This window comes from Martes martes, assembly GCF_963455335.1.
Source record: "Martes martes genome assembly, chromosome: 9".
Taxonomy (NCBI): Eukaryota; Metazoa; Chordata; class Mammalia; order Carnivora; family Mustelidae; genus Martes; species Martes martes.
Window position 1 is genome coordinate 26,694,847 of NC_137896.1, and position 27,360 is coordinate 26,722,206.

At 52.7% G+C, this 27,360-nt stretch overlaps 1 protein-coding gene across 1 annotated transcript in view; it reads right to left on the reverse strand.

The window, feature by feature from the left end:
* The window catches only part of ANGPT4 (angiopoietin 4), a 41,712-nt gene that overhangs the window by 7,202 nt on the left and 7,150 nt on the right, over nucleotides 1-27,360 (reverse strand). Inside the window, exons 2-7 of the mRNA XM_080814014.1 lie at nucleotides 11,038-11,193; nucleotides 9,451-9,572; nucleotides 6,564-6,796; nucleotides 4,212-4,327; nucleotides 1,763-1,864; nucleotides 119-285 (exon numbers count right to left, since the gene is read on the reverse strand). Coding sequence (XP_080670140.1) covers nucleotides 119-285; nucleotides 1,763-1,864; nucleotides 4,212-4,327; nucleotides 6,564-6,796; nucleotides 9,451-9,572; nucleotides 11,038-11,193 — 896 coding nt within the window. The remainder of the gene's footprint in view (nucleotides 1-118; nucleotides 286-1,762; nucleotides 1,865-4,211; nucleotides 4,328-6,563; nucleotides 6,797-9,450; nucleotides 9,573-11,037; nucleotides 11,194-27,360) is intronic.

Genomic DNA, 27,360 nt, shown 5'->3' on the forward strand with positions numbered 1-27,360 from the left:
CCCAAATGGGGGACAGATGGTAGGAACAGGAGACGCCCAGGGACTGACCCGTGGTGCAGACTCTACAGCCACTAGCCCGGGACCCCGGCCCGCCCACCAGCCTGGGCCCCGAGCCCACCTGTACAGCTGCCCCTCGCTGCCCAGCTGGAAATGCTCATACTGGGCATAGGCCTCATTGCCCTCCCAGTCTTGCAGCTCCACACGCAGAGAGTAGGCTGCCCTGCTGGTGAGCTGGTGCACCACCTCATTGCCCAGCCAGTGCTCCCCTGCCAGGTCACCGAAGCCCTGTGGAGAAGGAAGGGTAGGGGTGGGTTTCATGCTGTGACGGGAGGCTGCCCCGCTGGCTAAGGAGCTGGGCTGGGCCAGGTTCCAGGGCCACTTAATCCAAAACCACTTTGCCTGATGATCAAGTCCATAAAGTACAGTGTGGGCAGGCCTAGGGATGGGAGTTCCCCACCTCCTGGAGCAAAAGGACTAAGATTTTTGTAAATGTAAATTTCTGTTCAAAATAATTGAAATCACATTTCTACAGAGTTTGAGAACAAACAAAATGAATCTGTGGTGATAGAAGTCAGAATAGCTTCTTGACCGGGACACATGGAGGCAGAAGGGAACACAGGGAGGGCTTCCGTGGTGCCAGGAGTGTTGTATACCTAGCTTTGAATGGTGGTCACACGGGTGAATATGTATGTAAAAATCCACTGAATATCTTACACCTAAGATCTGTGCCCTTAGCGGCAAAAAATTAAAGATTTTAATCAGCTGCATACACTGTAGAGAAAATTTTGTTCAGTGACATGGCAGTTGCTGCAAAATTTCAGCAACATAGAAATGCAAAGCTAAGCATGTTAGCGGTTACCAGTGTCCCTGGGTGAGGAGAAACCAATGCCCTGGGCAGAGCCACAATTCAGCACCAAGGACAGGGACACACCTAAGCCCCACTCCCCATTTTAGTCACGCGGCGCTGCTGATCAGCCTAATGATTAATAATCACTGCCCTTGTGTGTTTCTGCGTCTGAGTATCCTATTCCTTTTTGTCGTTTCAAAAATTGTTTAAAACCCAAATGGCTCAAGAACACTCCCTATCTTAATTTGGTATTTCTTTTTTAAGTATTTATCAAACTAACAGTAAGCAGACACAACTAATGATACTGTTGCATTTCCACGTATCCTTTTCTATTTCTTTTGCTCGTGGAAACTTTAAGAGCTTTTAAGTCAGCTTGCCAAAGTTCCGTTATTCAAAATTTAATTAAAAAATTGGAAGACAATCCGACACTATGTCTCATCTTGTAAAATGCATGGGGTTTTTTTGAGCCAATAATTCTATGTTAAAGAATCTCTCCTGCAGATATGATGATATTAGTGTGTGCAAAGACAAGGACGTTGACTTAAGCAATGCAGCCAGGGGTGGGCAGGGGAGATTATTTTCTTCTGTTCCTTTTTTTTTTTTTTTGTATTCTTAAAAAAATTTTCTAAGCAACATGTATATATGATCTTTCTACAAATAAAGAAATAAAGTTAAACTTTTATTCTTAGGGTCTGTCTTAGAACTTGCAAAAAGAAGGTTTGATTTTCGATGACGGAGTCCCTGACAGCAAATGTGCACTCGGAAAATCTGTTTGAGGATAGTTGTCCTTAGGTGGGTTTCTGGTTTTTTTTTTTTTTTTCTGGGAAGGGCTGAGGGTAAACCAGTGTCCTGCCTCTGATCCACCTCCACCAGGCTTCAGAGTGGAGAAGCCCCTTCCCAGGGCAGTCGTGTTACCTGTTTGTAATCTCTCCAGTTCCGCTGGAAATTCACGCTGCCGTTCTCACGGCGCTGGATGAGAGTCCACCCGCCTCCATTGGCCTCCATGTCACAGAACACCTGGAATGAGTTGGATGGTGCTGGGGGAGGGATTCGGAAGCCCCCGGGAGCTGTCAGAGGCAGGTCTGGGCCAGCCCGATTTCGATTTGGCTGACATTCTCACAGAACAACAAGTGAGCCTGGTGCTTGAGGACATCAGAAATATCCAGGTTCACATTTCCCACTTATCGTCATCATTTTTCTGAAGTCGTGGGCAAGTGATGCTCCCCTCAGAGCCTTCCTTTCCTCATTCATAAAATGCAAGTATTAAGACCTTAACCTCTTTATGCCTCAGTTTCTCATCTGCAAATAGGCTTGATGTGAGAACTATGTAAGCTGAGCCATCTAAAGCACAGAGCCTGGCGTACTGGGCACTCAGTAAGTGGAGACTTTCTCTTGTTGTTATTGTGAGGCTGTTGTAAGGATTAAATGCCGAGAGGCATAGAGCGCTAGGCCCACAGTGCAGACTTAGGAATTGCTCTTACATTCGGCAGACAAATGTTTTCTGAGCACTGCTTCATACCAAGCTCTATTCAGGACAAGAAGGGTTGACAGTATGGATAAGACAGAAAAAGTCTTACTCTCAAAGGGCTCACCATCTGCCATATCATAATCTCCTCTTTCAGCCTAATCTTTGTTCCCATATCCCTTTTCCAGCCAGTTCAGTATTAGTTAGGTGTTCAGTGAGAGATAAATCAACCCTCAGGGCTGGCTTGGTCTGGAGGAGGCCATGATGGGTAGGCAGACTATGGATTATGAACATTTGGGTAGCTATAAGGGGAGCTTCTAAGGAGTCACTGGGTAACCCTGGAAGGCTTCTCAGAGGAGGTAGCATTAGAACAGGGCCTTGGCATGTGCCTGACAGGCAGACAAGGGGAATGGCCCCTCCAGGGGAGGGAGCAGCTCTGACAAGGTAGAGGCCAGCTCAGGGAGAGAAGACAGTGGCTTCTGTTGTGGAAGTAGCAGAAGGTGCAAGAAGGGAAACTGAGGTCCAGAAAGAAGGGACTTGCTCAAGGCAAGTGAGACAAGAAAAGCTGAGGGGCGCTTGGGTGGCTCAGTGGGTTAAGCCTCTGCCTTCAGCTCAGGTCATGGTCTCAGGGTCCTGGGATCAAGCCCCGCATCGGGCTCTCTGCTCAGTGAGGAGCCTGCTTCCCCCTCTCTTTCTGCCTGCTTCTCTCCCTATTTGGATCTCTCTCTCTCTGTCAAATAAATAAATAAAATCTTAAAAAGAAAAGAAAAGAAAAGAAACGAAAAGAAAGAAAAGCTGAGGTGTGAGCCCAGAACTTGGGTCTCCCAGAATTCTACGATAGCTGAACTTACTTAGTTTCCTGTAGAATATTTACTTAAAAAGTCATGTCTCTTAAAAAAAAAAAACTTAAATACTTAGATTAACTGTATTTTGAAAGGAAATCTTACAGTACCATAAATTGAAAACTAGTAACCCTTGTTTTTATTCAGATAATTATAAAAATAAATTAAACAAAAACGTGTAATTCTAGCTAGAAATCAAGGGCTTGATCTCTGTGTCAAAAGAAGAGTTGAGCAGGTGTGCGTGAAGTGTTAAAGACAGTCTGGAGACAAACTGATATGGAATTCAAAGGAACTCAAACAGAATTAGGAAGAGCAAAGACTGGTTAGTTGTTCCCCATAGTCTTTCATTTCTGGGCCTCATCCCCAAACCCTCTCTCCTGATAGCACCCCTTTCCCTTGACCCCTCATCCACCCGCTAACTGGAGCTCAAAGCCCAGGGCAAACTTGGAAACATTCACTGGGGTCTCTGTTGGTCCTGGTCCCTAATTTCCCATGTGGAGCAGAGCCCCCACACCTGCATTCAACTGGACTATATGTAAATTAGAAATAAACTTCTTTTGAGATGCCTGGGTGGGGTAGTTGGTTAGGTGTCTGATCCTAGGGTCCTGGGGTAGAGTCCCACATTGGGATCCCTGCTCAGGGGGAAGCCTGCTTCTCCCTTTGCCTGCTGCTCACCCTGCTTGTGCTCTCTCTCTCTCTCTCTCTCTCTGACAAATAAATAAAATCTGAAAGAAAGAAAGAAAGAAAGAAAGAAAGAAAGAAAGAAAGAAAGATCTTTGTGTTAAGCCTCTGGATTTTCAGGGTTGATTTACTGAATCAGCTAACATTACTTTAAGCAACACAGGACTATTTTCTGCCCTTCCAACTGAAAGCATCTCTGGGAACTTCTCTACCTCCACATTCTGATTTCTGATTGGGGCTCCAGAAGGTAGGGTCAGCCCACCTTCTCTGACATGTCAGATGTTGTAGAAAGCCTGAAGCTGATGGGGGATGGCCTGCCAGGGATGCCCTTGACTCAAACCCTCGGATATTCTCAGCCCCCAGGGAGTCCCCTAACCTTCCTGGGCTCTGTCATATTGGCCACATGGATGGTGTAGATGCCGCTGGCATTGGCCCCGAAGCGCTGGATCTCTGCACAATCCTGGAACACGTGCTCAGCGGCCCTCACAGAGGCTGCGATGGGATAAAGCAGAAGCAATTGGAGGTAAGCTAAGGAGAGAGGGAAGGGACCAGGTGGGCACTACTTCCTGCCAGCTTCTGGGTTGGGAGGTGCCAGGGACAGGGAGAGGTATCAGACCTGGGAAAACTTCCTAGGGGAGGTGACCATGAGCTGGGACGTGGATAAAGGGCAGAAGTGACCTCGGAGAAGGGGAAAATGTTCCAAGCAGAGGGAACAGCAAGTTCAAGGGCTCTAAGGTGGGAACAGTCCTGGTGTGTGCAGTGATGGGAAGTGGTGGAGGCCAAGGAAGGAAAAGATCCACCACCATGAGAGCAGAGCTGAGGCCAGAGAGAACTCTGGCTGTCCGATGAACTTGACGGGAGTAGGGCAAACCTGGCACAGGCATGGTCACCAAAGAAGGAGAGATGAGGCTGAGTTTCAGCAAGGGGCCAAGTCAGCCCCTTGTGAGCCAGGATGAGGAGCCTGGGCTGTGCCAAGGAGGAGCACTCTGGCTCGAGTGTGGAACAGGGACTGGAGGGGATGAGACTCAAAGCAGGGCGGCCACGGACCAGGCTTCCAGAGTCTTCCAGGACTTCCAGGAGAGGTAACTGGGGTCTGAACTCCAAGGAGATCCTTCCCCCTTTCATAGACCAGGAATCCAAGGCCCAAGAGTAAGGTCACTGACTCAAGGGCATATAGCTGGGGGCACAGGCAAAGCCTCCCCTCTCTCTAGGTCATACGAAGGAGTCTTTAGAGCCTTGGGCTGGAGGCACAAATCCACAATGCCCTTCTTTGGTGACAGTGGGGCAGGGGGATAGGGTGTTTGGGCAAAGTGTGCCTGAGGCGAGGTGCCCAAAGCAACCTGCTCTCCAGACTGGGGAACAGACACTGGGTCACAGCTGGAGACCGGGCTAGCGGTGAGCCTGTGGGGAGAGGCCTTGGGGCCTCTTGGGCTGGGGCCTGCATCAGGAGCTGAGCTACAATACCCCACACATGGGACTCATTTAGGCGGCTTCCCTGCCAGGGCTACGCACAAGCCAGTGATGGGTTCGGGTCACTCCATATCATGGTTTGGAAGGTATCCACTTCTCCTGCCTGTGGCTTCCTTGGGGCCTCAAATTCCTTAACCCAGCAGGGCCTGCCCGACTTAGACAGGTCCCTGGTGCCATCCTCTGGCCCCAAATCCCTGCCAGCCATCATACCTGGAACCCATCACTATTGCTTGATTCCTTGTGCCTTAAAGGCTTCCCAGCCTCTGCTATGGCAATCCTAGAAATCCCTTCCTATATCTTTCTCTCACCCAGACATTCTCCACTGCCCAGTTCCAATTAGGCTTCCCAAAATATAGTCCCACTTGATGCAAAACCCTCATGTGGCTTTTGGCTGTCTTCAAGTTCATGTTCTCTCTCCTCAGCACAGCCTTTTAGGCCTTTGGTGGCTTGGAAATTTCAAACACAAAGCTAGCACATAGTGCCACATACTAGGTACTGAAAAAGATTCTCTTGACTTAGAGACCCAGAGATGGGCAGGTGGGTATTTTTGCAAGACTAGGCTGTTCACTGCTGCATTCCCAGCACTCGGCATTGGGCCCGGCACACAGTGGGTGCTCAGTAAGGGCTTTGCTAACTGAGTGAAGCTGAAGTCAGCAATGCCTTGGCCACCCTAAATGGACCCCATCAGGAGGAGTCAGTGAGAGTTGGTTGTGATGGGGGGGGGGCAGGACCAGGCATTGTTCTCCCTTCTCAGAAGCTAGGGCCAGAGTCACCTCCTCACTTCTGTTTGGCTCTCCTGGGCTTAGGGACAAGGGCAACAGGGTGACAGAAGTCTTTGGGGAACAGTGAGTCTAACCTCTCCATTCTATAGAGAGGGAAACTGAGGACAGGGGAGGGGTGGGGCAAGTCTGAGCAAGCGAGGATGGAACGCGTGGATCCTGGAACCCAAACTTGTCAGTCTGGGCTGGTGGTATCCTTATTAGCTTCACTTCCTTTAAACAGATGGGGAAACTGAGGCCAAGAGAGGGACGGGGGCCTGCCCAAGGTCACTCATGGAGTCAAGAGGTAGAGTCTGGATTGGTTCCTCCTGTTTTTTCTGTTTCACAGGTGCTGGGAGAGGGGCCGGGCCTTTCCCCGCCCCACAGTGGCTTCTAGGCGCCCCCTACCCCCACCTCGCAAGCGAGCCGGCAGGGTAAGCAGGGTCTCCCTCTCCTCTCCTGCCCTCCTCCCACACCGCGCAGGCGCCCCGCTCGCTCACCCGGGCCCTGGGCCACGACGCGCACCAGGCGCTGCACCGACTCCAGCAGCTGGCGCTGCTGCCGCTGCAGGAGACTGGAGTTGCCGCTGGCGGCGCGCAGGCTGCGCTCCAGGCCCGCGAGGGCGCCGCTCTGGCGGCCCAGCAGACGCCGCAGCCGCTCCTTCTCGCCACGGAGGGAAGCCAGCTCCGCCTGCTGCTGCGTCTCCAGGGCCTGCACCCGCGTCTCCAGCGCGCTGCGGGGCGGGGGCGCACGCGGGTCATCCCGCGGGTCCCCACACACGGCCACATTCGCGCGCTTGCCTCTGGGGCTTGGGGGGCACTCCGCGGAACAGATCCGCACGGAGGCCCAGAGAGGCAGAGCGTGCTGCCCTGGGTTACACAGCGCCGGGGATGGCGGGGAGGAAGTGCACCGGGGGCAGAGAGTTAGGAAGGGAGGAAAGACAGACCCCGCCCTGGAAGAAGATAGATTGGGGTCCACAGAAGAAAGAAGTGCGGGTGGGAGGACATGCCAGTAATCTGGGCAGTGGTTACCAGATCCCCAGTATGCCTGCCCTTGGAGCCAGCAGTCCGCTCTCAGGAGATAAGCTCCAGGGAGCAGGCGTGAGAGTGCCCCTAGGGGGATTAGTTATACTAGAGAAAAACTAAACAGCCTCGATGTCCAACAGCCAGAGCTGGCTGAGTCTGTTTGCTTTCCGTGTCCCTGGAAATGTTCTGGAGCCGCGAAGAGGAAGGAAGCAGAGCGCATCTGCACGGAACTGGAAAGACGCCCAGAGCGCGGAGGGAACTGTGCCGGCACATTAGTGCCTCTAGTGCAGTCCCACGTATGGGAAGACAAAACAAGAGAAAGAAAAAAGGTCTACTTGGAAATGGAGAGGGAAACCGGGGAACTGATAGGAAAAGGCATGGAAAGACACGTGGAAGGACAAAGCGGTGCCTGAGCGCACAGAGAAAGTGAAGGACAATTCATTAAGTGCTGTTCCTCCTGATGAAGTGGTTCTGAAGGAGAGCGATGGAGAGGGAGGAGGATGGAGGCAGCTGGAGGGAACCCACTTTCCCTTTCGTTTTATAGGTCCTTATGGTCTGGTGATATAATAAACATGGAGCATATTTGTCATGAGTTTTTAAAAAAAGTTTTAGAAAAAGCAAAAAAAAAGCTTTTGACTCAACAATTCCACTTTTGGCATTTTATCTTGGTTTGTTCCTGCGTGTGAGAGAGGAGGTATGGGGACATAATTAGGGGCTTGGTGTTGAACAGGAGTGAGAGACAGGAAACAACCTTAATCCCCAAAATTGGGGACTAGGGATATAAGCGTGGGCGCAGCCATAGGGTGCAACATGATACAATTAGAAGAATGGACAAGTGTGTCATGCAATTATGGAACGGTTTTCAGGATACTTGGAAAAAAGAGGTGCAGAGTGGTACGCTCCATTTGGGTTCAAGAAGGGCAACAAAAGGACTATGCACACGTATTTGTTTACATATTCATAGGAAACCCTCAAATGTCAGCTTGTATAATGTCTGCTGTGGGATAGGGATTTTTGTCTATGTGTTCACTTTGTCTAGAACAATGTCTCACATGTGGTAAGAGCTCAAAAAAGTGATTGTTGGTTGAATGAATGGAAGAGGACAAGACACTAGGAAGAGGGGTTACCTCTGCTGTGGGCAGGTGTGTGGCCAAGGGTTAGGATGGGAGGGAGATGTCCTCCTATTTATGAGGTTATGCTGACCCATTCTCCAGACAAGAACAATGAGTCTAGCCAGGGCACAAGGAATTTCCCCTGAGCCCTGAATTCTGCGGCAGGAAAAGAAAAAGCTGGGGGCACACTCGGGTTCTAGAATTTAAGCTCTCTCCATGGGCCAAGTGCTTATTGATGACATCGTCTGTCTTCTGTGACTTCTAGGCACCTGGTGACAATTCAGACTGTCCCAGTCCCTGCTCTCCCCCACCTCGGGGTGGGGGCACAAGAATAAGGAAGTGGACAAACTATCATTAGCTGCACACAGATCAGAGGGAGCTGGGTGGGCCTGATGGCCTGATCTTGACCCAGCACGTGAGCGACAATGACATCTCCCCTTGCACACAGGCAGGTGGCTGCTTCAGAGCATGGGTTTTTCCTCCTCTAACACCTTGACCTTGACAGTTTTTCTCCACTCAGCTCGAAACCAAGATTAAATCAGCCTCAGAAGTCCATTTCTCTGCTTTATCTGTACCCCATGACTTTTTTATTCTTTGTAATTTGCAGGGTGTTCCCCTCAAGTGTATTTGCTTACAAATGCTGAGACTCTCTCTTCTCTGCCTGTGTAGGCGAGAGGCCGGCAATGTGGTTGCTTCTGGGAAAGGCAACCAGTGGATAAGATCAGATTTACTTATTTACAAGCAAGTAAATCAAATAAAAATTTACAGGGTGAACTGCACAGCATATAAACTGTAGCTCAAAAAAACTGTTAAAAATTTATAAAATAAAGGAACAAAGAAGGAAAGGAGAAAAAAAAAGAATGGAGAAAGAATCAGGGTGTCCCGAACCTCCGGGGGAAATGTCTGTCTCCTGTCTCCACCCAGGGGTGACTGTCTGGTCCCCAGCCCCGCCCCAGAGCCCACCTTCACTCCCAGCTTGAGTCTGGACTCTAGCCCTGGTTTCAGTCCTTACCCTGGCTCTGGTTCCAGCCTGACACCCCCTTCACTTTAGTCCTAACCCCGGGCCCCCAGCTCTGATCCCAGCCCTGGGCCCAGGCACTAGCCCCCAGTCCAGTTTCCAACCCTGGCCCTGGCCTTAGCCCAGCCCTGGCTCTGGTGTCCCCCCACCCCATCCTGAGTGTCAGCCAACTTGGGTCCCAGGCTGGCCCTCGCCCCCAGGCCAGGCCCGGTCCCAGGGCACTAGCGCCCACCTGTTGCGGCCGTGCAGCCTGTGGAGCTCGTGGCCCTGCAAGAGTAGCTGTTTCTCCAGCTTGTTGGTGGACAGTGAGGTCTCCAGCAGCTGGATCTCCATTCGGGATGTCTGATTCAGGACCTGTCCCAGCAAACAGGAAGGGGAAGGGGGCGACGACGCAGACCCTGCAGGAGCCCTGATTGGCAGCCGCCAATCAGGGGGCTCTGCCATTCTAGCAAGGTGCTGATCTATTTCCCTCCTCCTAGCAGTTAGATCCTATAGTCGTTCATTCATTTATCCCCTCCTTTCTTCACTCACTCACAGGCCCTTGCTGAGTTGATGGTCTGTTTCCTGACAGCAGTTCCATTTTTCCTGATACTCAGGCTCCAGGAGGAGTCCCCCTTGACCACCCCACTCCTGCCCCATCTGATCTTGTCAGATCCAGCTCCCACTCCCCTCCCATGGCCCATACCCTGCTCTTGGCCTCTGTCGTCTCTTGCCCTGTGTCCTGTGCCACCCTCCTCAAGGGCTCCCTGTCCCCACCCTTGTCCCCTACACTCCTTCCTCTGCTGAGCAGCCCCAGGCATCCTTTTAAAATGTGGCCCATCTGCTCAGAATCTTCCTGTGGCTCCCACAGCACGTAGTGGAAAAGTCCCAGTCCTCCTATGGCCTGCAACGTCCTGCGATGTCCTCTGCCCCAGTGGCTCTGTGAACCCTTGCCCACCCTCTCCCCCTGGTTGCTCCAGCTACACTGACCTCCTCGATGTTCCTGGAGCTTGCCAGCATGGTCCTGCTGCTGGACCTTTGCATATGCTGTTCTCCCTGTTCCCGAAAGGCCCTCCTGGTGAGCCTGGCTCTGATCCTGCCTCCTCGGCAGAGCCTTCCCGGCCTCCCTGCCTAAACTTGCAGGCCCTCCCTTTACCACTCCTAGCACACACTCCCTCCCTTCTGTCCATGCCGGTTTCTCCTGAGACTCTCACCCTCTCCCATATACAGGCGGGTTGTCATGTTCATTCTTCTGGGGGTCATTAGAAAGGAAGATGCTCGAGGGTAGGGATGCATGCCTGTTTCATTTACTGCTCTAAACTAGAACCAGGCACCTCCCACCGTGCCTGGCACACAGTAGGGTTTCAACAGACATGTGCCTATTTGTCATTCAGTCTTTTCATCCATTCCTTTACTCACCTTCCTCTTTACACGTTTGTTCCCTCCCTCCCCTTCTGTCACTCCCGCTGCCTCCCACCTCAGAGCTGTTGGCCCCATGAGGTTGAATGAATTCTTCATGATCCGTCTTTCCCTGGAGCTCTTGGAGGCCCCTGAGTGCTGCTACCCCCTCTCACGCCAGTGCCCAGCACAGATGCCGAGTCACTGGAGTCACAGAGGCAGAAGACCCAAGCCCAGGGCCTGCCCCCAGGGGTACGGCCTGGTGGTCAGAGTGGTTCGTGATGGGGGTCATCGGGGAGGGGCCCCAGGGTGCTACAGGCCCAGAGGAGGCCCAGACTTTATCCAGGGACAGAGGTCAAGGCCAGATGGTCCAGGCTGTAAGTCAGCCAGTCTGGCCACAGACTTCCCCCCCGCCCCAATGCCACAGACTTGGCCTCCGTACCTGAGCCTCCACGTCGGTCAGCTTGCGGGTCTGGGCGGTGGTCTGGTTCAAGAGGCTGGTGCCTAGCTCCAGCATGGTGGCCGTCTGGTTCTGGACCATGTGCTGTTGGACCTGGGCCAGCTCTGACCTCAAGTTCATCTGGATGTACCTTTCTAGCTGTGGGGAGACCGTGGGCTGGGGTCATGTGTAGGGGCTGGAGGAAGGTTCCCATCCCTTCCTGTGTCTTCATGAAGGACATAGAGCAATGAGCACAGGCCTTCCTGTCAGGCCAGGCCACCATTACCTCTCACCTGGACTATTCCAGTAGCTTCCTCCCTGGCTTCTCTGCCTCCATCCTTGTCCCATGCACAATCCATCCTCTACTCCGCAGCCAGAGGGATCTTGTTAAACTTAAGTCAAATCAAATTCCTCCTCTGCTAGAAAGAAACCCTCCCAGGATTCCTATCTTAGAGGAAAAGCCAAATTCTTCCCTCCATGACCTGGCCTTCTGCTCCCACTCTGATTTCTTCTCCCAGTCCTCTCCCACACTCTGCTCCAGATGCACTTTGCGTCTGCCATATCCCTCCAACACAGCAAGCATACACTTAACTCAGGGCCTTTGCACATGCTGTTTCCTCTGCCTGGAAACTCCCTCCTTCCCACCTCCATCTAAATGGCTCACTCCCTCATGCCATTTCAGGTCTCTTCCTACCACTTTTCACTCCTCGAGTTTATATTACATATTTATTGTCCGTTTTACCACTGGAATGTCAATTCCATGAAGACAGAGACTGGGTCTTACCCCTTTATCTCTGTATCTAGCACAATGCATAGTGCTCAGTGGATACTCAACACATATGTGTTCAATGAATCGATGGAAAAGGGGGAGCAGCAAGGAAAAGGAGCAGAGAATAGCCCCCAGTGTCATTCCCATTATAAGAGTTTGTAGGTCTGTCCACCCAGCTGGACTTTCTATTTTCTGGCCCCCTCCATCTGCCAAACAGACTAAACCGGACAGTCTCCAAGGGTTCTCTCAGCGTGGATGTTCTGGGATCCCACGAGCTAACATTCATATCTTTGACAGGGCTGCTCTCTTTCCCAAGGGCAGTTGAAACTTGTCTGGCATGAGACCAGGATCAAGTTGCAAAGGTGAACAGAGTGTTCTCAGGGATCTGCGCCTACAGGCAGAGAGCCGGTGCCCCTCCTCCACTCCCTCTCCATTCTGCACACACACTGGCCTCCAGCCATCACACCCCCCCCCCCGCCCCCCCAGCCCTGGCTCCTTCCCTTGCCCTCTTGCTCTGTCTTCCAGGAGGTCTGACAGACAAGGCAGCTCCCAGGGTCCCTGGGAAGACCGGCGCTCCCCAGGGAGAGGTGGTGACCTTGGCAGCGGGGGAGGGCGATGGAGTAGGCTCTGGCTGTTTCCTCCTTGGTCTCTTCTCACCTTTGCCATCCTTTTTTTTTTTTTTTCCTTTTTAAAAGATTTATTTATTTTAGAGAGAGAGAGAACAAGAGCGGGTGGGGTAGAGGCAGAGGAGAGAGCATCTCAAGTGGAGATTCTGTGCTCACTGCGGAGCCTGACATGGGGCTTAAAGTGGGGTTCCATTTCAGGACCCTGACATCACGATCTGAGCCAAAACCGATAGTCAGAGTTTAATGGATTGTGCTACCCTGGAACCCCTCCCTTCTTCTGTCTTAACAGTCTGTTCCCGTCCCTTCTTCCCACCCCTGCTTTTGAAGGAGGGCATTCCCTTGTAGTGCAACGTCAGATCCTGGAGGGGGCGCATGCGGGTCGTGCCATATTGACTACAGCGGTGGTTCTCGAAGTGGGTACCGTGCCGCAGCGTCCCGGGAGTTTGTTAAAAATGCAGATTTCTACCTCCCGCCGTAGACCTCCTGAAACACAAATTCTGGGGTGGTGCCCAGCCATGCAGGTGAATCTGATGCTTGCTCAAGGGTGAGAACTCCCAGGGAGGCAGTCACAAAAGGGACCGAGGACTAGGAAGACTGGCCCATTGGAGTTTCTCAAGTCTTTATCATGTGGGCACCTCAGTCCTCCCCTGCACCATTAGCTCCCCGCCCCGGTGTCCCAGCCACTCCCATCTAAGAACAAATTCTTGACACTGCAGTCCCTCCAGCTGTGCTGCAATTTCCTTGGTCCCTTCAAGGGCGAAACTTCTTCAGGTTGCCTCCAGTTTCTCACCCATATCCCCACCTTTGCCTCTAAAAACATTAACAGCATTATTTGGTGTATGGCGCACATACAAAAAAGCATAAGGAACGATATAATGAGGTCCATGTATTTACCCCGTTCAAGAAAAAAGTATAACCCATACTGAAGCACTTGGGCGGCTCAGTGGGCTGAGCATCTGACCTGACTTTTGGTTTCAGCTCAGGGTGTGGTCTTGGGTTGTGAGACACCCCCAACCCCTGCATCAGGCTCTGCACTCAGCAGGAAGTCTGCTTCTCTCCCTCTCCCTGCTCACTCTCTCAAATCAATCAATTAATTTATATATATATTTATATTACATATATTTATATATAAATTATATAAAAATATTTATATATATTTATAAAAATTTATATATATAAATATATTTATATAAATATAAATATATTATATATTATATATATATAAAATATAAATATAAATATAAAAACCATACTGTTGAAGCCTGTGTCCAGCCCGCCTCCCCAGCCCTGGGAGCCCCTTCTCTTCTTAACTTGCCTCGTCATCTTCTCTTGAACAAGGGAGGCCCAGGGACACTTCCATGTCCTCTTACTCGTCCCCTCAGCAGCACTCAGGGCTGATGGCCACTCCCGAGTTCTGGAAGCACTTCCCAGATGCTCCTTCTCCTATTTGTCCTCCTACCCGTGGTCACCCCCTCTCTGCCTCCTCCTTTACCAGGCTCCTACATGTCAGGGGGCTCTTGGCCCAGTTCTGTGCCCTTGTCTCTCTGTACGTTCTCTCCCTAGGTCAGAGGTCCTTAGTGGGGACCACAGGGTCTGCAGAGAGAATTCGGGGGGTCCATGACCTTGGGTGAGAAAAAACTCTTTTGTTTGCTAACCTGTAAGGAAAGTTTGGCATTGCCTTCCATTATGAGTGTAGGCCACACATAGCACTATTAGCAGATCCTGCAACTTCATTACCAATAGAAATCACCAATATTTCCATACCATAGTGCAAGTGTTATAGAACATTTAAAAAAAAATCTTTTATTTATTTATTTGAGAGAGAGAGTGAGTGAGCATAAGCGGTGGCGGGGGAGGCCAGAGGGAGAGGAAGAAGCAGGCTCTCTGCTAAGCAGGGAGCCCGATGCAGGACTCCATCAGAGATCATGACCTGAGCTGAAGGCAGATGCTTAACCGACAGAGCCACCCAGGTGCCCCCGTTACAGCATCTTAAATACCGGTTTTACTCTTCGTGACCTGAGAACGATGGACCTTCTCAAACCCACCCCTGGACAGCTTTCCCACTAGAGCGCAGACTTACTATTTGCTGTTTTGATGACAGTGACAACATCGCTGGGTGGTCTTGGGTTTTTATTTTACTCATTTAAAAGCGTTGCTCTGAAAACTGATCTACTAGCTTCACCTAGGACCAGATGCCAAAGTGTTCGGGGCCCCAAATGTATCAGGCCCCGCGCTGCAGGTGGTCCTGTTGGTCCTACGACTGTCAAGTGCGGACGGTGCCACCTCTGCCTCCCACCACCCTTCTCCCCTCCACATGCCGCCAACCTGACATTCTCACGTGGGCTTCCAACAAGCATCTCAGGCAAAAATATCCAACGTGGACCCCTTGGTTCCTCAGCGCCCACTGCCCTGTCTCTGCATCCCCACCGACTCTCCCTCACTCCCCCCATCTTTCCCATCTTGGCAACTGGCCTCAAACTGAGACCTTATCCTTAATGCTTTTCTTTTTCTCATCTGCTGCGCACCATCCCCTAGGGAGTTCCGACCACTATGATCCCAATGCCAGTTTTGAATCTGCTCTCTTCCCTGGGCCCTGGCCCAGGCTACTGCTGTCCCCCGGGGTTGGCTTCAGGTGCGCTCGCCACCACGCCTCTGTCAGCTCCCTGGGACTGCTAATGTGTGGCTGCCTGGGCGCCCAGGGGGGATAGGGGAGGCAGAGCTATAAGGAGGCTGCTCTCGCTCACTCCCAGGAGTCACAGACCTCCTGGAGCCTGGCTTAAAATGCAGAAAATGCAGACTCCCAGGCCCTAGGCAGACAAGTAGCAAGTGTGTTCAGAAGATGAGACTCTCACGCATCTCCCCCAAGCCTCTCATTTGCAGATGGACAAACTGAGGCCCAGAAGACTTGCCCAAGGTCACTGCCTGGTGGGCTAGGTTCCCCAACTTCTTGCCCAGGGTTTTTTTCAGGTCTGCAGAGCTGGGTTGGGGACTCAGGGTAGCTTAAGGGTCATCTCAAGTGACAGGAGTTCCCTAAGTACCCTCATTAGTCCCCCACTTGTCCTGTGGCTATGAGTGGCTGGGTGGGACCCAGGCCACCCGCAGCTGGGGCCCATCACCCAATTTGCCACACCCGCCCACCAGCATGGGTCCTGGGATGGGTAATTTGGGCCAGATGGGCCCATTTTGGCCCTGCTGGGCTCTGGTGAGTAATGCTGGCCTGCATGGTGGGGATTGGGTCTGGTCCAGGGTTCAGGCACAGGCTGGAAGGATGGGGGAAGGGTTCTAATGAAGGAGCCAGCCCAGGATGAGATCTGCCAAAGTCCCCTCCCCACCCCCACCCCCAACCTTAGGATTGGACCTGCCCCTTCCCTGTCACTGTCATGCTGGCAGATTCTCAGGGTTGAGATGGAGGACAGGGGCCTTGACCTGCGATGATGACAGGTCCCTGTCCTCCATCTCTCCAGCCTACAGAGAGGCTGATCTCTGGCCTTGGGGCTACCAACCCTCCCCCTTCGCCATGGGTTTTAGTTTGGCTCTATGAAATTCCAACTGTGGGCCTCTGGTAATTGAGGGCTACAATTCTCTGAGCCTCAATTTATTGATCTGTGACACGGGGACAGGAGCCCTTGCTCCTTGTTGGGTAGGGGGCAGCTGAAAAGGGCCTTGAAGGAAAGGAAAGGAGTTTAGACTCCAGGGGCTGGGTAAGGAAGGAAGATATTTTGGACAGACCACAGATGGGCATCCCCTCAAGCCTGCTTTTCTCCCACGTTATTTTGTACAAAAAAAGTCTACAACTAGAGAACGGAGAAGCAACCGTCTACGGATAAGTAACCGTTCCTGAGTCCATCCAGGGAGCTAGCGATGTGCACAAACAAGAAGGATGAACTACACAGCGTGAAGTAAGCCAGACTCAAAAGCCTACATACTGATATTGATGTGACTTCTGGAAAAGTCGGAATCCATGGTGTTGCCAGGGACCGGAGTCTGGGGTTGGGAATTGACTGCAAAAGGTCATAGAACTTTCTGGGTGTCGGCAGTGTTCTGTGTCATCATTGTGGTTGTGGTTGCATGTCTGTATACCTTCGTCATACTCATGAAACTGTATGTTAGACGGGTGTGCTTCACCTTGTGACTACACCTCGGTAAAAAACAAACCCACTGAAACAAGATTCTAGAAAATGTCCCATATGAAAGTACGTATCACAACGATAAATACAGTTTTTCAAACGAATCCCTCTGAGTGCCATTTATGTATTCACTCAGGAACTTCTGGAGCACCTATTGTGTGCTCTGCCCTGTGCTAGGGACTAGGAAATCAGGAGTGAACAAAATTGGCAACAAAATTCTGATTCCTGCCCATGGTCCCTAAGTCATCGGTTAAATTCCAATAGTGACCAGTGCGCTGAAGGAGATGAGACAGGGCGGTGAGTAGGGTCAGGGGAGAGCTTGGCCGGAGTGGCAGGAAACCCCTCACCGGAGCTGAGAGGCTTGCCCACTGTGCCAGTTTCAGGAGGAAGGGAGTTGTAGACAGAGGGAAAGGCAAAGGCACAAGCCCTGAGGTGTGAGTGCGTCTCGCATGGTTGAGAATCAGAAAGAAGGTCAATGATGGTGACCTGCCCTGCCTATCTCTTCCTTGGAAAACTATGCCTGAGGTTCATATTTGGGGAAAGCGTTTTGTCAATGACAGATAAAATCCTATGAGGAAAGAGTAGTTAGTTCTTTGTATCTGATGACCTTGGGTTCGAACCAAAGCTCTCAACTTGGAGGCGGTGTGACCTTGGGCAGGTGTCTCTACCTGGCTGGGCCTCTTCTCTAGAATGAGGGTAATCATGGCTCCTATCTCTGGGTTGTGGGGAGGAGGAGGATTCCTGACACGACCTACCTAAAGGGCCTGGGGTGTGGTTATATAACCAGCACAGGACAAATTCCAGTATGGCTGTGTCATGGATGACCAGCCAGCTGTTAAAAAGAAGGAGGCTGACCTTCACCGGAGGCTGGTCCAAAAAGAGGTCCCAGTTACACTCTTGAGTGAAATGAGCAAGATGCAGAACATTCCCCACAGTGGGCCCGCTAATCTCTAACTGAACCGAGCTCCACCCATGGCGAGGACTATGGGCCACAGATTGCTACCACAGATTGGTACCGATGCCCATGACTTTGTCACCAGGAGACATCCCAGACGTCCCCGTGTCTCACCACAGTGACTGCGGACATACAGGGCATCCTGTTTACACGCATCATGACAGCAAAATGATGGAAAGTACTAGATTGTCAGATTTTGTTATTTACTGTATTAACACAGGAGCCATAAGGGTCGGTATTGCAAATCTCTTTAAAAAGTATTGGGATACCTGTCTCTCAAGGCAATGTGTTTCCTCTGTCAATCTATGCATTTAATTTTACATTTGAAAAAATCTGCTTCAGAGAGAGGGTCCAGAGCTTTTCCAGATGCCAGAGAGGCCCAGGGCATGGGGAAGGTGAACGCAGATGTCCTCACTGGTGCCCCCTCAGTGGAGCATGTGCCCCAGAGTGCGGGTGGGGCTCGGCCACCTTTGGCTTCTGGAGCCTCAGGGGGTGTCTGGCAATGCGTAACTCCATGGATGCTTGTTTGGTTAAATGAATGAATGGATTGGACACCTCCCCTCCTGGAAGAATTGGCTTTGAAAGAAATACCACTGCGTGGCTCTGTGGGGCAGCCGCTGGGAAACAGAACAATGGGTAAGGATGGAATCGCACTTTTAAAAAAATTAAAAATTAAAATTAAATTAAATCCCTGCCCGAGCTGCCTCATGGCTTGTCCCTTCTGGCCTTTGTGCCAGGAAGCCAGTAAGGGAGAGCCCACCATCATGACCCCCACTGGCCAGAGCTGCTCTGGAATGGGTGGCTGGGGTCTCCCACAACCTTTGTGGGACCCTTTGGAAGTCAAGGCCATCTCTGTACGGTGTCTAGCTCTGAGTCACTATGGGCAGGATCTCGTAGGAGGGTGTGGGACTGGCCCCCTGGGGTGGGAAGGACACTGGAGAAGAATGAGGCCTTGTAGCAACCCCTCCAGGCGAGGCTTCTAGCGTCAGAACTCTAGGCTCTGGGTGTGAATCCCAACGGCTCCACACGCTGGCGATAGGAACTGAGTGGAGTATCTTTCTCTAAGTCTCGATTTCCTTATCTGTCAGATGGGAAACGGAGGAACCAAGAAACCCCCTTTTGGGATTAGCGTGAAGGCTAAACAAGACCCCTGGACAAAGAACCCGGAGGTGTCTGTCCCATAGCAGATGCTCCCTGCATCTCCCCTTAGGAGACTCTGGTACCTTCAACTTCCATTAACCGGACTTCTTTTCCACAGGCCTGGAGACAGCCTCTGTTTATATCTAGCTTTGAGGCCTCCTGGCTGTGTGGTCTCTCAGAGTCTCAGTTTCCCCAGCTGTAAAATAGACACAGTAGTGGAGCCTATCACATGAGACTGGGGGGGAGGGGTTCAGCAAGCCCGTGCCTGGCGCGTGCCGGGTGCACAGTGACTTTAACTGTTACTGTTGTTGTCATCGTGGGGGCTTGGAACCCCTCCACCTGCAGCACCCCAGGAAGGCTGGAGCCTCTGTCCTTATGGAGAACATATATCTCAGCCTCTGGTCCTTCTGTCTTTGCTGGTGGGACTTTGCCAGGAGTGAGAGTGGGGACAGGAGTTGGGGGCCCTTGGGGGATGATAGTTGTCCTGGTAACTCATTATGGCATCCCATGATTGCCGGTTGTGCTTGGGCACCTTAGAAATCACCTCTCGTCCCCCTGTGTGGGGCCTCAGCTATTGACCCCATTTTATGGATGAGCAAATGAAGGCTCACTTCCGTGAGGTCCCCTATCAAGCTAGCAGATCCTGGAGTCATACCCAGATCTGCTGATTCTGGAAGCCGGGAGGTCAGGTCCAGTGGGCACAGGAAGTTTGGGGCAGGAGCTAAGCAGGTGGAAGCCGTGTCCCCCTCACCTGGTGCAGGAGTGGGGTGTAGCCCTCCTGCCAGGGAGCACCAAGGACAAGTGAGCCAGGTGAGCCCTGATGTTGGCTTCTGCCTGTTGCCTGAGTTTCTGGGTCCCCTGCTCAGTCTTATGCCTGAATCAGATCAAAAGAGAACCAGGGGCTTCCAAGAGCTGGGGTGTCTGTTAAGGTACAGGAAGGCCGGGGATTAGCCCCAAAACAACCCCTGTGAAACTTCAGGGAGGCAGTGGGGAGCACAGTTTCTCGTCTCAGCTCCCTAGCTCTGAGCTACTTTGGTCAAATGATTTCATCTCTGAGCAATGGCATCCTTCCCATGGCTCGGGCCCAAACTCTTTGAGCCCTTCTTCACTCCTCCTCCCCCAAGCCCACATCCGATCTGTTGTCCCTACTCTGCAATCATGTGCAGAAGCGGACTACTTTCCCCAGCCCCACCACCTCTACCTGCACCAGGCCTCCATCACCTCCTGTGTGGCTTCCCAGCCTCGCCACCCCAAACTGCTGTTCGTGCTCCCCAGCCCCCAGTCTATGCCCCACCCAGCAGCCAGAGAGAGCACAGTACACCTAAGCCAGGTCATAGCACCTTCTGCTCAAAAGTCTTCGGGGGGGGGGTGAGGGGGGGTGATTAGGGTCAAGTCAGCTAGGCTGAACCCAGGTCCAAGGTACAGGGTAGGGGAGATGAGAGTCTGGCCTGATGATAAAGAGGAAAGCAGCACCCTCTCCCACCCCCCCACCAGCCAGAGATCCCAGCCCAGGCAGGAGGGATATGGGAATTTGAAAGACCTGCAGGGACCACACAGCCAGCTCTATTTTCCATATGGGGAAGCCGAAGCCCTGATCAGGAAAGTACTTTATAGGAGGCTAACGGCGCAAGGTAGCCAGACCCATGAAAATCTGGAAGAACAGAACTTTGATATCTCTGTGTGTGTGTGTGTGTGTGTGTGTTTTAATTTAAATGTGAATTTTTATAATTTTAATTTTTTTCTTTTTTGGGGGCGGGAATGGGTGATATGAGCACATTGTCAGAAGTCCAAGGACTCAAAGGACGTGGAAGTCTAACGCCTCTCGCAGCCCTGCCCTGGTTCCCCTCCCAGAGGCCACTGAAGGACGTGCGGGGCTCACTTCCAGGGAGACTCCATGTCCATGCCGGTGCCCCCAGCGAGTGCGCGCACATCTCCTGCACTTCGGGCTCGTAAAGCTTCTGCACCCCCTTCTGCACCTGCCGCTTCTCTCTGAGAACACGGTGTGGAGCCTGCATCCAGAGCCATCCAGACAGCCCTGCCTCACGGCTTTAACAGCTGCACGGCCCTCTGTCCACGGTCACCCCTATTTGTGCAACCGGTCCCCAACAGCTGCGGTCATCTCCAGGCTTTTGCCACCACGCCGGGGCTGCTGGGAACATCCTTGCCCAAGGTCACCTAGCTCTCCTGTGCTGCTGTGTCAGGCATGAGGTCTTTGATGCAGAACTACCAAGTTCAAGGGCATGGACACTTGTGACGTGAACAAACGGCCCTTGGCAGAGGTCCTGTCTGCGGTTTCCACACTTGTTTTGGAGGAGGAGGGGCCCTGGGGCTGCAGAAGGGGCCACGGGAGCTAGAGTGTTGCCCGATCGAGTCCTCCGGACACACATCCACAGCCCCGAGCTCAGGAGCACCTTGTCAGCCTCCTTCTAACTCTCGGGTCTCCCCCCAAATGTCACCACTCCTGAGACGGGTTCCCTGGCTACCCCATCAAAGGAAAACACGGAGCTCCCTCTCCCTCCTCCTCCCATTCCAGCTGCCTGGTTTCTTCACGGCACTCCACACATCTGAGATCACGGCCGGGATCTCCTAGCTGTCCGTTTTCTCCCCAGGAATACCAGCCCCAGGCAGGCAGGACTGCCATGGTCACGGCCACATCCTCTGGGCTCAACCGGTCCCAGGCCCCTGAGAGGCACTTAGTAAATATTTGTTGAAAGGACGAATAGTCGGTGTTATGTCAGGAGTGGCAGATTTCCACGGAATAATTGGCTGCTGGAAATCAGTTTGGAGACACCTGGAGAGAGGCGGATGGACAGGGGCAGATACGCTGGCACGGCTGCTGTGGGCTCCTCAACAGCTGGAGCTCGGAGAGGTCCCCAGCAAGGCAGGGAGCCAGCCAGAGTTGCCTTCAGGGGACATGTTCTAGAAATGACGTGACACTCATTCATCTATTCAACAGATTTGCTCAGATGTACCGGGGCCGGTGCAGGGACGCTGGGGAGAGCGCAGAGACCGGAGCAGGCCTTGTTCCCGCTTGAGGGGTGGGCCAGGCTCTGCCCTGCAGCTAGACACCTCGGAAGGCCGTCAGGTCTCCAAAGTGCTAGGTGTGTGTGGGCCTGGCCTCGAGGGCCTGACACATAGAGGTCTCTCATCCTTGGCTCTCTCATCATCCCCATTTTATCGGTGAGGAAAAGAAGCACGAGATGATGAGCCCATCGCCCATGTCACACAGCCTCTGAGCGGCAGAGGTGACTCAGAACTCGGGCCTGCAGCTGTGGAGAGCACAACCTTCACCACTCAGGGGGCACCTGGAGGCAGTCAGACTCCAAGACTCTAGGCTCCAGGGGTCCCACCTCCTGGTATGTGCGCCAGGCACCGTGAGTCCCTCACTGGGCCAGGACTGGCCGCGATGACCATGGCACCTTGTAGAAATGTCTGAGTGAGGCTTTCTGCTTTGCACCCTTTTGGGTCTCTGGTTTGGGGGGGTACTGGCCGCCTTGTCCTGAGGACCCGCCAGCAGCCGTCTGCAGGAGTGGAGCCCCCACCCCCACCCCGCGGGCCAGCACCCACCTACAAGCCCTGGGAGTGGGCCGCCCGGAGCCTGGTCCTCCAGCCCCGGGAGTGCCTCCAGAGGACCCCAGCCCTGGCTGGCATGAGTACAGCGCATGAAGAAAAACTGTGTCAGAGCTACTTTGTCAAGCTGCACCTGAATTCCGGACTCTCAGAGACCGAAGGATGGTAACTGTGTGTGGTTCTTTTAAGCTGCGACATGTTTGGGGGAATGTGTTGAGCCACAGTAGTGAAGGAAAGCGCTACTTTTGCCGTGGTCACCAGAGTCAGGCCCCCTTGTTCCCAGGTGCTGCCCCTACCAGGCTGGGTGCACCGCACCCCTGCCCCATGGTCACTATGACTCAGTTTCCTCATTTGTGCAACAAGGCTGACTTTGTGGCTCTGAGCCTGATGGCCAAGGGTTGGCCCTTCCTCCTCTGCTTTGCTCCAGCCCCTCCATTTCCCCTTGGGGCCCACACAGGCTCTGACCCTGCGGTTTTGAGCCGCCAGGACCAGCCCTCCTGGCTGCTTTCCCCTCTGCTGCTCTTCTTCTGGGCCAGGGCTCAGAGAGTGCAGAGCAAGTGGGCAGGGGGCCAGAGGTGGAGTATGTCAGGGACCGGCAGGCTGTTGTGGAGGGAGGCGCTGTAAAGCCCGGCCCACGATTCCCGGCACAGGCCGGCCTTCTCCAAACTTCGCGCTGCAGCCCTGAGTCTAGTGGGGACCCGGAGCACCGAGTCGGGCACTGGTCCAGTCTCAGCTTTGCCATTTCCTTTCCGTGCCAGTGATGGAGCTTCTCTGGGCCTCAGTGGCCTTGTCAGAAAATGAGGCTCCTTGTTTCCACTTGGCAGAGGGGCCAGTGGAATAAAGGCGGCCAGTGCTGGAATCTGCGCCCAACAGGGGCTGGGTTTCTTTCGTCTTGTTCACTGGTGTCGTCCAGGGCCTAGTGCGGAGCCTGGCACGTGGAGGGGTTTACCAATATCTGTCGAATATTCGTGGCTGTCCCGCTCTTGGAGCCTCACGTCGTATGAGATGTGTGTCTGTGTGTCTCTCTGTGTGTGTGTGTGCCTTTGGGCTGCCCAGTGTCTGTTCAAGTCAAAGAAGCCACAGGGAGAAGAAAAGGGGAGTGGGGAAGGGAGGGCAGGGGGAGGGGAGGCTAGGCCTGCATTTGTTGCCTGAGGTTGGGGTGCTTCTCAGAAGATGGAAACAGGCTGCCGGGGCCATGGACCTTCCAAGGCTCCACTCTCCTTTTGTAGTTGTCTGAGTCTCAACCTTGATCTTGGAAGGTTTGTCTAAAATGGGGCCCATTAGATAAGTCCTCCTTATTCTCTCTTGTGCAGAGATTGAGAATTTAATGGGGAGAAAGTGAAGAAGCACATTTCTCCTAATTGCTCACCTCGCTGCCACCTTGGGACCAGCCTCTACATAGGACGGGGTAGTGTGTCCATTTCGCTTGGCAAATGTGCGCTCAGCACATCGTATGTGCTGGGCACTGTTCTAGCCACTGTGCTTATTAGATCTTTGTCCCCACTCTCTGTGCTATCAGCCCTTTTTATGGATGATCCCTGGAGTGGTTAAGCAACTTATCCAAGGTCAGGCAGCTTGTCATGGGCAAACCCAGGCTGTCTAGGAGCAGATCGACCAGGTCACACTTCTGCAAAGTCTCCTTGACTGAGGTGATCATTTGGCAGCACCCCCCACCTGCCTCCCAACCCAGCTCTACCTTGGGGAATCGAGCCAAGCAGGTTCTAGAAAGAGGGAGGCCTTGCTGGGGTACATTGCCATGTGGCCCCGGGCTTTCCTGCAGCAAAACTCTGGTGTGTGACTGTTCTTGTCTGATTCCCAGCAGCCTGGAGGAAAAGAGGGATTGCTCCCCACTCGACAAAGGAATAAGCAGAGGCCTCGAGAGGCCGAGCAGTACCCACAACTGGTAGGTTCAGATCTGACTCCAATAGCTGAGCTCTTGCCACTCACCCATCTTGCAACTTTAGTGTCTGAGGCTGACCCTGAAAACAGGGTGATGGAGGAGGGATCAGGGTTAGGCAAGAAAGGGAGGAGCAGGTCCAGAAGTCCATAGCCCATACAAAGCAACTTTGCAGAGCAACCCTCACTAGGCACAAGGCAGAAAAGTGCCCAGCACCCAAGATCCCTGAAAGCAGGATCGGGCCCCGGGAGGTATGGTCTGGCCCCTGGTGAGCACTCCAGTCTCAGCCTGACCACACTTCTCCTGGTTCTCTATGCTTTAGCCACAAGGAGTGCTTTTCATTTCCTCCAAATCACTTGTTCATTCCGCCTTAGGGCCTTTGCACTGGCTATTCCCTGTGCCTGGAATGCTTTTCCTTTCTCTTCCTTTTAGAGCTTAGCTCTGTCCTTCCTCCTGGAGCCCTTCCTCCATCAAGGTCGGGTCCCCCGTTAACTACTCCTAGAACAGGCGAGGTCTTCCTCACAGCGTGTATCATGGCTGATCATTACACGTGAGAAATTTCTAGGTTGGTGTCTCTCCTGCTGCCCCAGAGGGGAGGGATTGAGTCTCCCTTGCTTACTGTGGGATCTGCATCCCCGGCACAGCACCTAACAACGCAAGCTCTGAATAAACCTCCGTGGAAGGGGCGATTGAGTGGATGGAGAAAGAACATTCTCACCTGTGTGCATGTGTGCCTATATGCAAGCCCAGAACTTAGTAACTGTAAGGACGTATTAATTTTTCATGAGGTTCATGACATGCAGTGTGTCATGTTGCTACAGGGAAGGAGGGACAAGGTGCCCTCGGCTGGGTGTCAGGAGCCCTGAGTTCTGATCTAACCTCTGCCACTGACCTTGGGGTGAGGATAGTTGAGTCACTCCTCATGCCCAGGGGCAGCGTCTAGGACAAGGTGCCCTCGGCTGGGTGTCAGGAGCCCTGAGTTCTGATCTAACCCCAGCCACTGACCTTGGGGTGAGGATAGTTGAGTTACTCCCCATGCCCAAGGGCAGTGTCCCCATCTGTAAGATGGGGGGCCTAGAGAGGCCATCCGCATGGTGTTTGCATGTGAGGTCTGGACCCAGTCCCTGCTTGGGTTCAAATCCACCTCTTTCCCTTCCTAGCTATGTGAACTCCCTGGACCTCAGTGTCCCCTTAATTAAAGTGGATCATGGGCGCCTGGGTGGCTCAGTCATTAAGTGTCTGACTTTGGCTCAGGTCATGATCCCAGGGTCCTAAGATCAAGCGCCCAGTCGGGCTCCCTGCTCAGCAGGAAGCCTGCTCTCCCTTTCCCAATCCCCCTGCTTGTGTTCCCTCTTTCGCTGTGTCTCTCTCTGTCAAAAAAATAAAATCCTAAAAACAAATTTTAAAAGTATAAAAATATTTTTTAAAAAATCAAAGGGGATAGTAACCATCCTCAGCGTTGAGGATGTTTTGATGTTTAATGGATCGATGTTTGTGTCACAGAATAGGCAGGCAGTGCCTGGCACAGAGGAAGTCACGCACCCCGGAAAGGAAGAGAAACGTCCCTGACAGCTGAAGTCGCATCAGGTTCGTGCCCAGACCTTGGAATGCGCTGGGCATCTGGGCCTCATGGTAAACCCAGACAGGATTGTAACACCGATCCCAGTTTACAGCTGGAAAGACTGAAGCTCAGGCCTTTCCCACATTTGCAGAGTTACACATCTCACAGCTGTGAGGTCGAGTGGACAAAAGTGAGTTGTAGAAACATCTAGATCATGCGACACCGTTTATAGAGGAAACAAATATTATACATTGGTTAGGGAGGGTGAGCCATGGGGTAAGAGATGACTGACACCGAATTCACAGTGGCTCTCTCTGACCATGAAGGAAGAGGGACAGGGGCAGGAGCTGAGAGGCATTGGGAAGCTTTTGCTTCTTAAACTGGGTTGTGGGAACGAGAGCTTTATCTGATTTTTCTATCTTTTTGTACTTCTAAAACATTTCTGTGGACATTTCACAAGTGGAGAATACACTGAAAGGGAATTAACTGGGAGGTGACCAGGGAATTGGGATGACAGGTGATTTTTTTCCCTTTGTGTCCTACCTGGCCCTGCACATGTGTTAACTCATGTAATCACGATACCCTGCAAAATGGCTTCTATTAGCTCCCCCAATTCACAGATCAGGAAACTGAGGCACAGAAGGGGCAAAGTGATTGAGAACACACAGCCAACAGGCAGTGGAGCAGCTGGGGTTCAAACTGCGTCGGTGGGAGGGGAGGAGGCTCCAAGTTCCACACTCTGTTTGCCTCTGTGGGATTTAGTCTGGGCTCTGGCCAAGGATGGGGGATACCATGGTGTTCTGGGTCCCCTTGGCTTTCAAGAGCCGCTGAGGCTTGCTGAGATGCTTACCAAATCTTCTCTGGCACAGAGCCTTCCAGAAGCCCTCAGTGGTTGAGGGGCTCGTGGGGAAGGGAAAAAACTAGCATCGGTGAGTTTCTCTCGGGTGACCAGGGTTCTCTCCGTTCTGCAGGCCCCAGCTGGGTATCTGGGGACCAGGTTGCAACAGACACATTTGATTTATTAGCCAGGAAACTGGTCTTAGTGCCCAGAGTGTGGGTTCAGGCAGCAGACAGTCCGAGGGTTAGATCTGACCTCTCCCTTTCTGGCCATGTGACCTGGGGCAAGCCCCCGAACCCCTGGGTGCCTCAGTTTCCTCATCTGTAAAGGGGCAAACAGTCTTGTTTCAGAGGCTCGCTGTGAGACTCCAATGCAGGAACTCTCACGAGGCACGTAGGACGGTGTGTGGCGCACGGTAAATGCTCAGTGAACCCTGGGCTTGAATTCTGTTCCCTTTCTTTTGTCCTGTGTGCTCTCCAGGAGGCAGTGAGTATTTTGATTTCCACTTTACAGGGACCAAGTGATGCTGGTGGCTTCCCCAGGGTCCCACAGCTGGTCAGTGGCCCCACTGGGACATGACCACCCCCACCCCCACCCCCGGCTCTGGGTCCATTCCAGACATTTCAGAGCTGACTCTGAGGTTAAGCAAACGCTCCAAGGCCAGAGGTGCAGACATAGGGGGCTGACCTGGGGCCTGTTTTCTCACATTTCCTGCCCTAGTTGACAATGGGGGAGAGGGTCTGGGTGCATCCCAGCCCAGCTGAGCTGTTGAGCCCAGGGGGAGAGAGCCAGAAACGCACGGCCCTGCACCCATGGGATGGCCTGGCCCAGGAGCTTGAACAA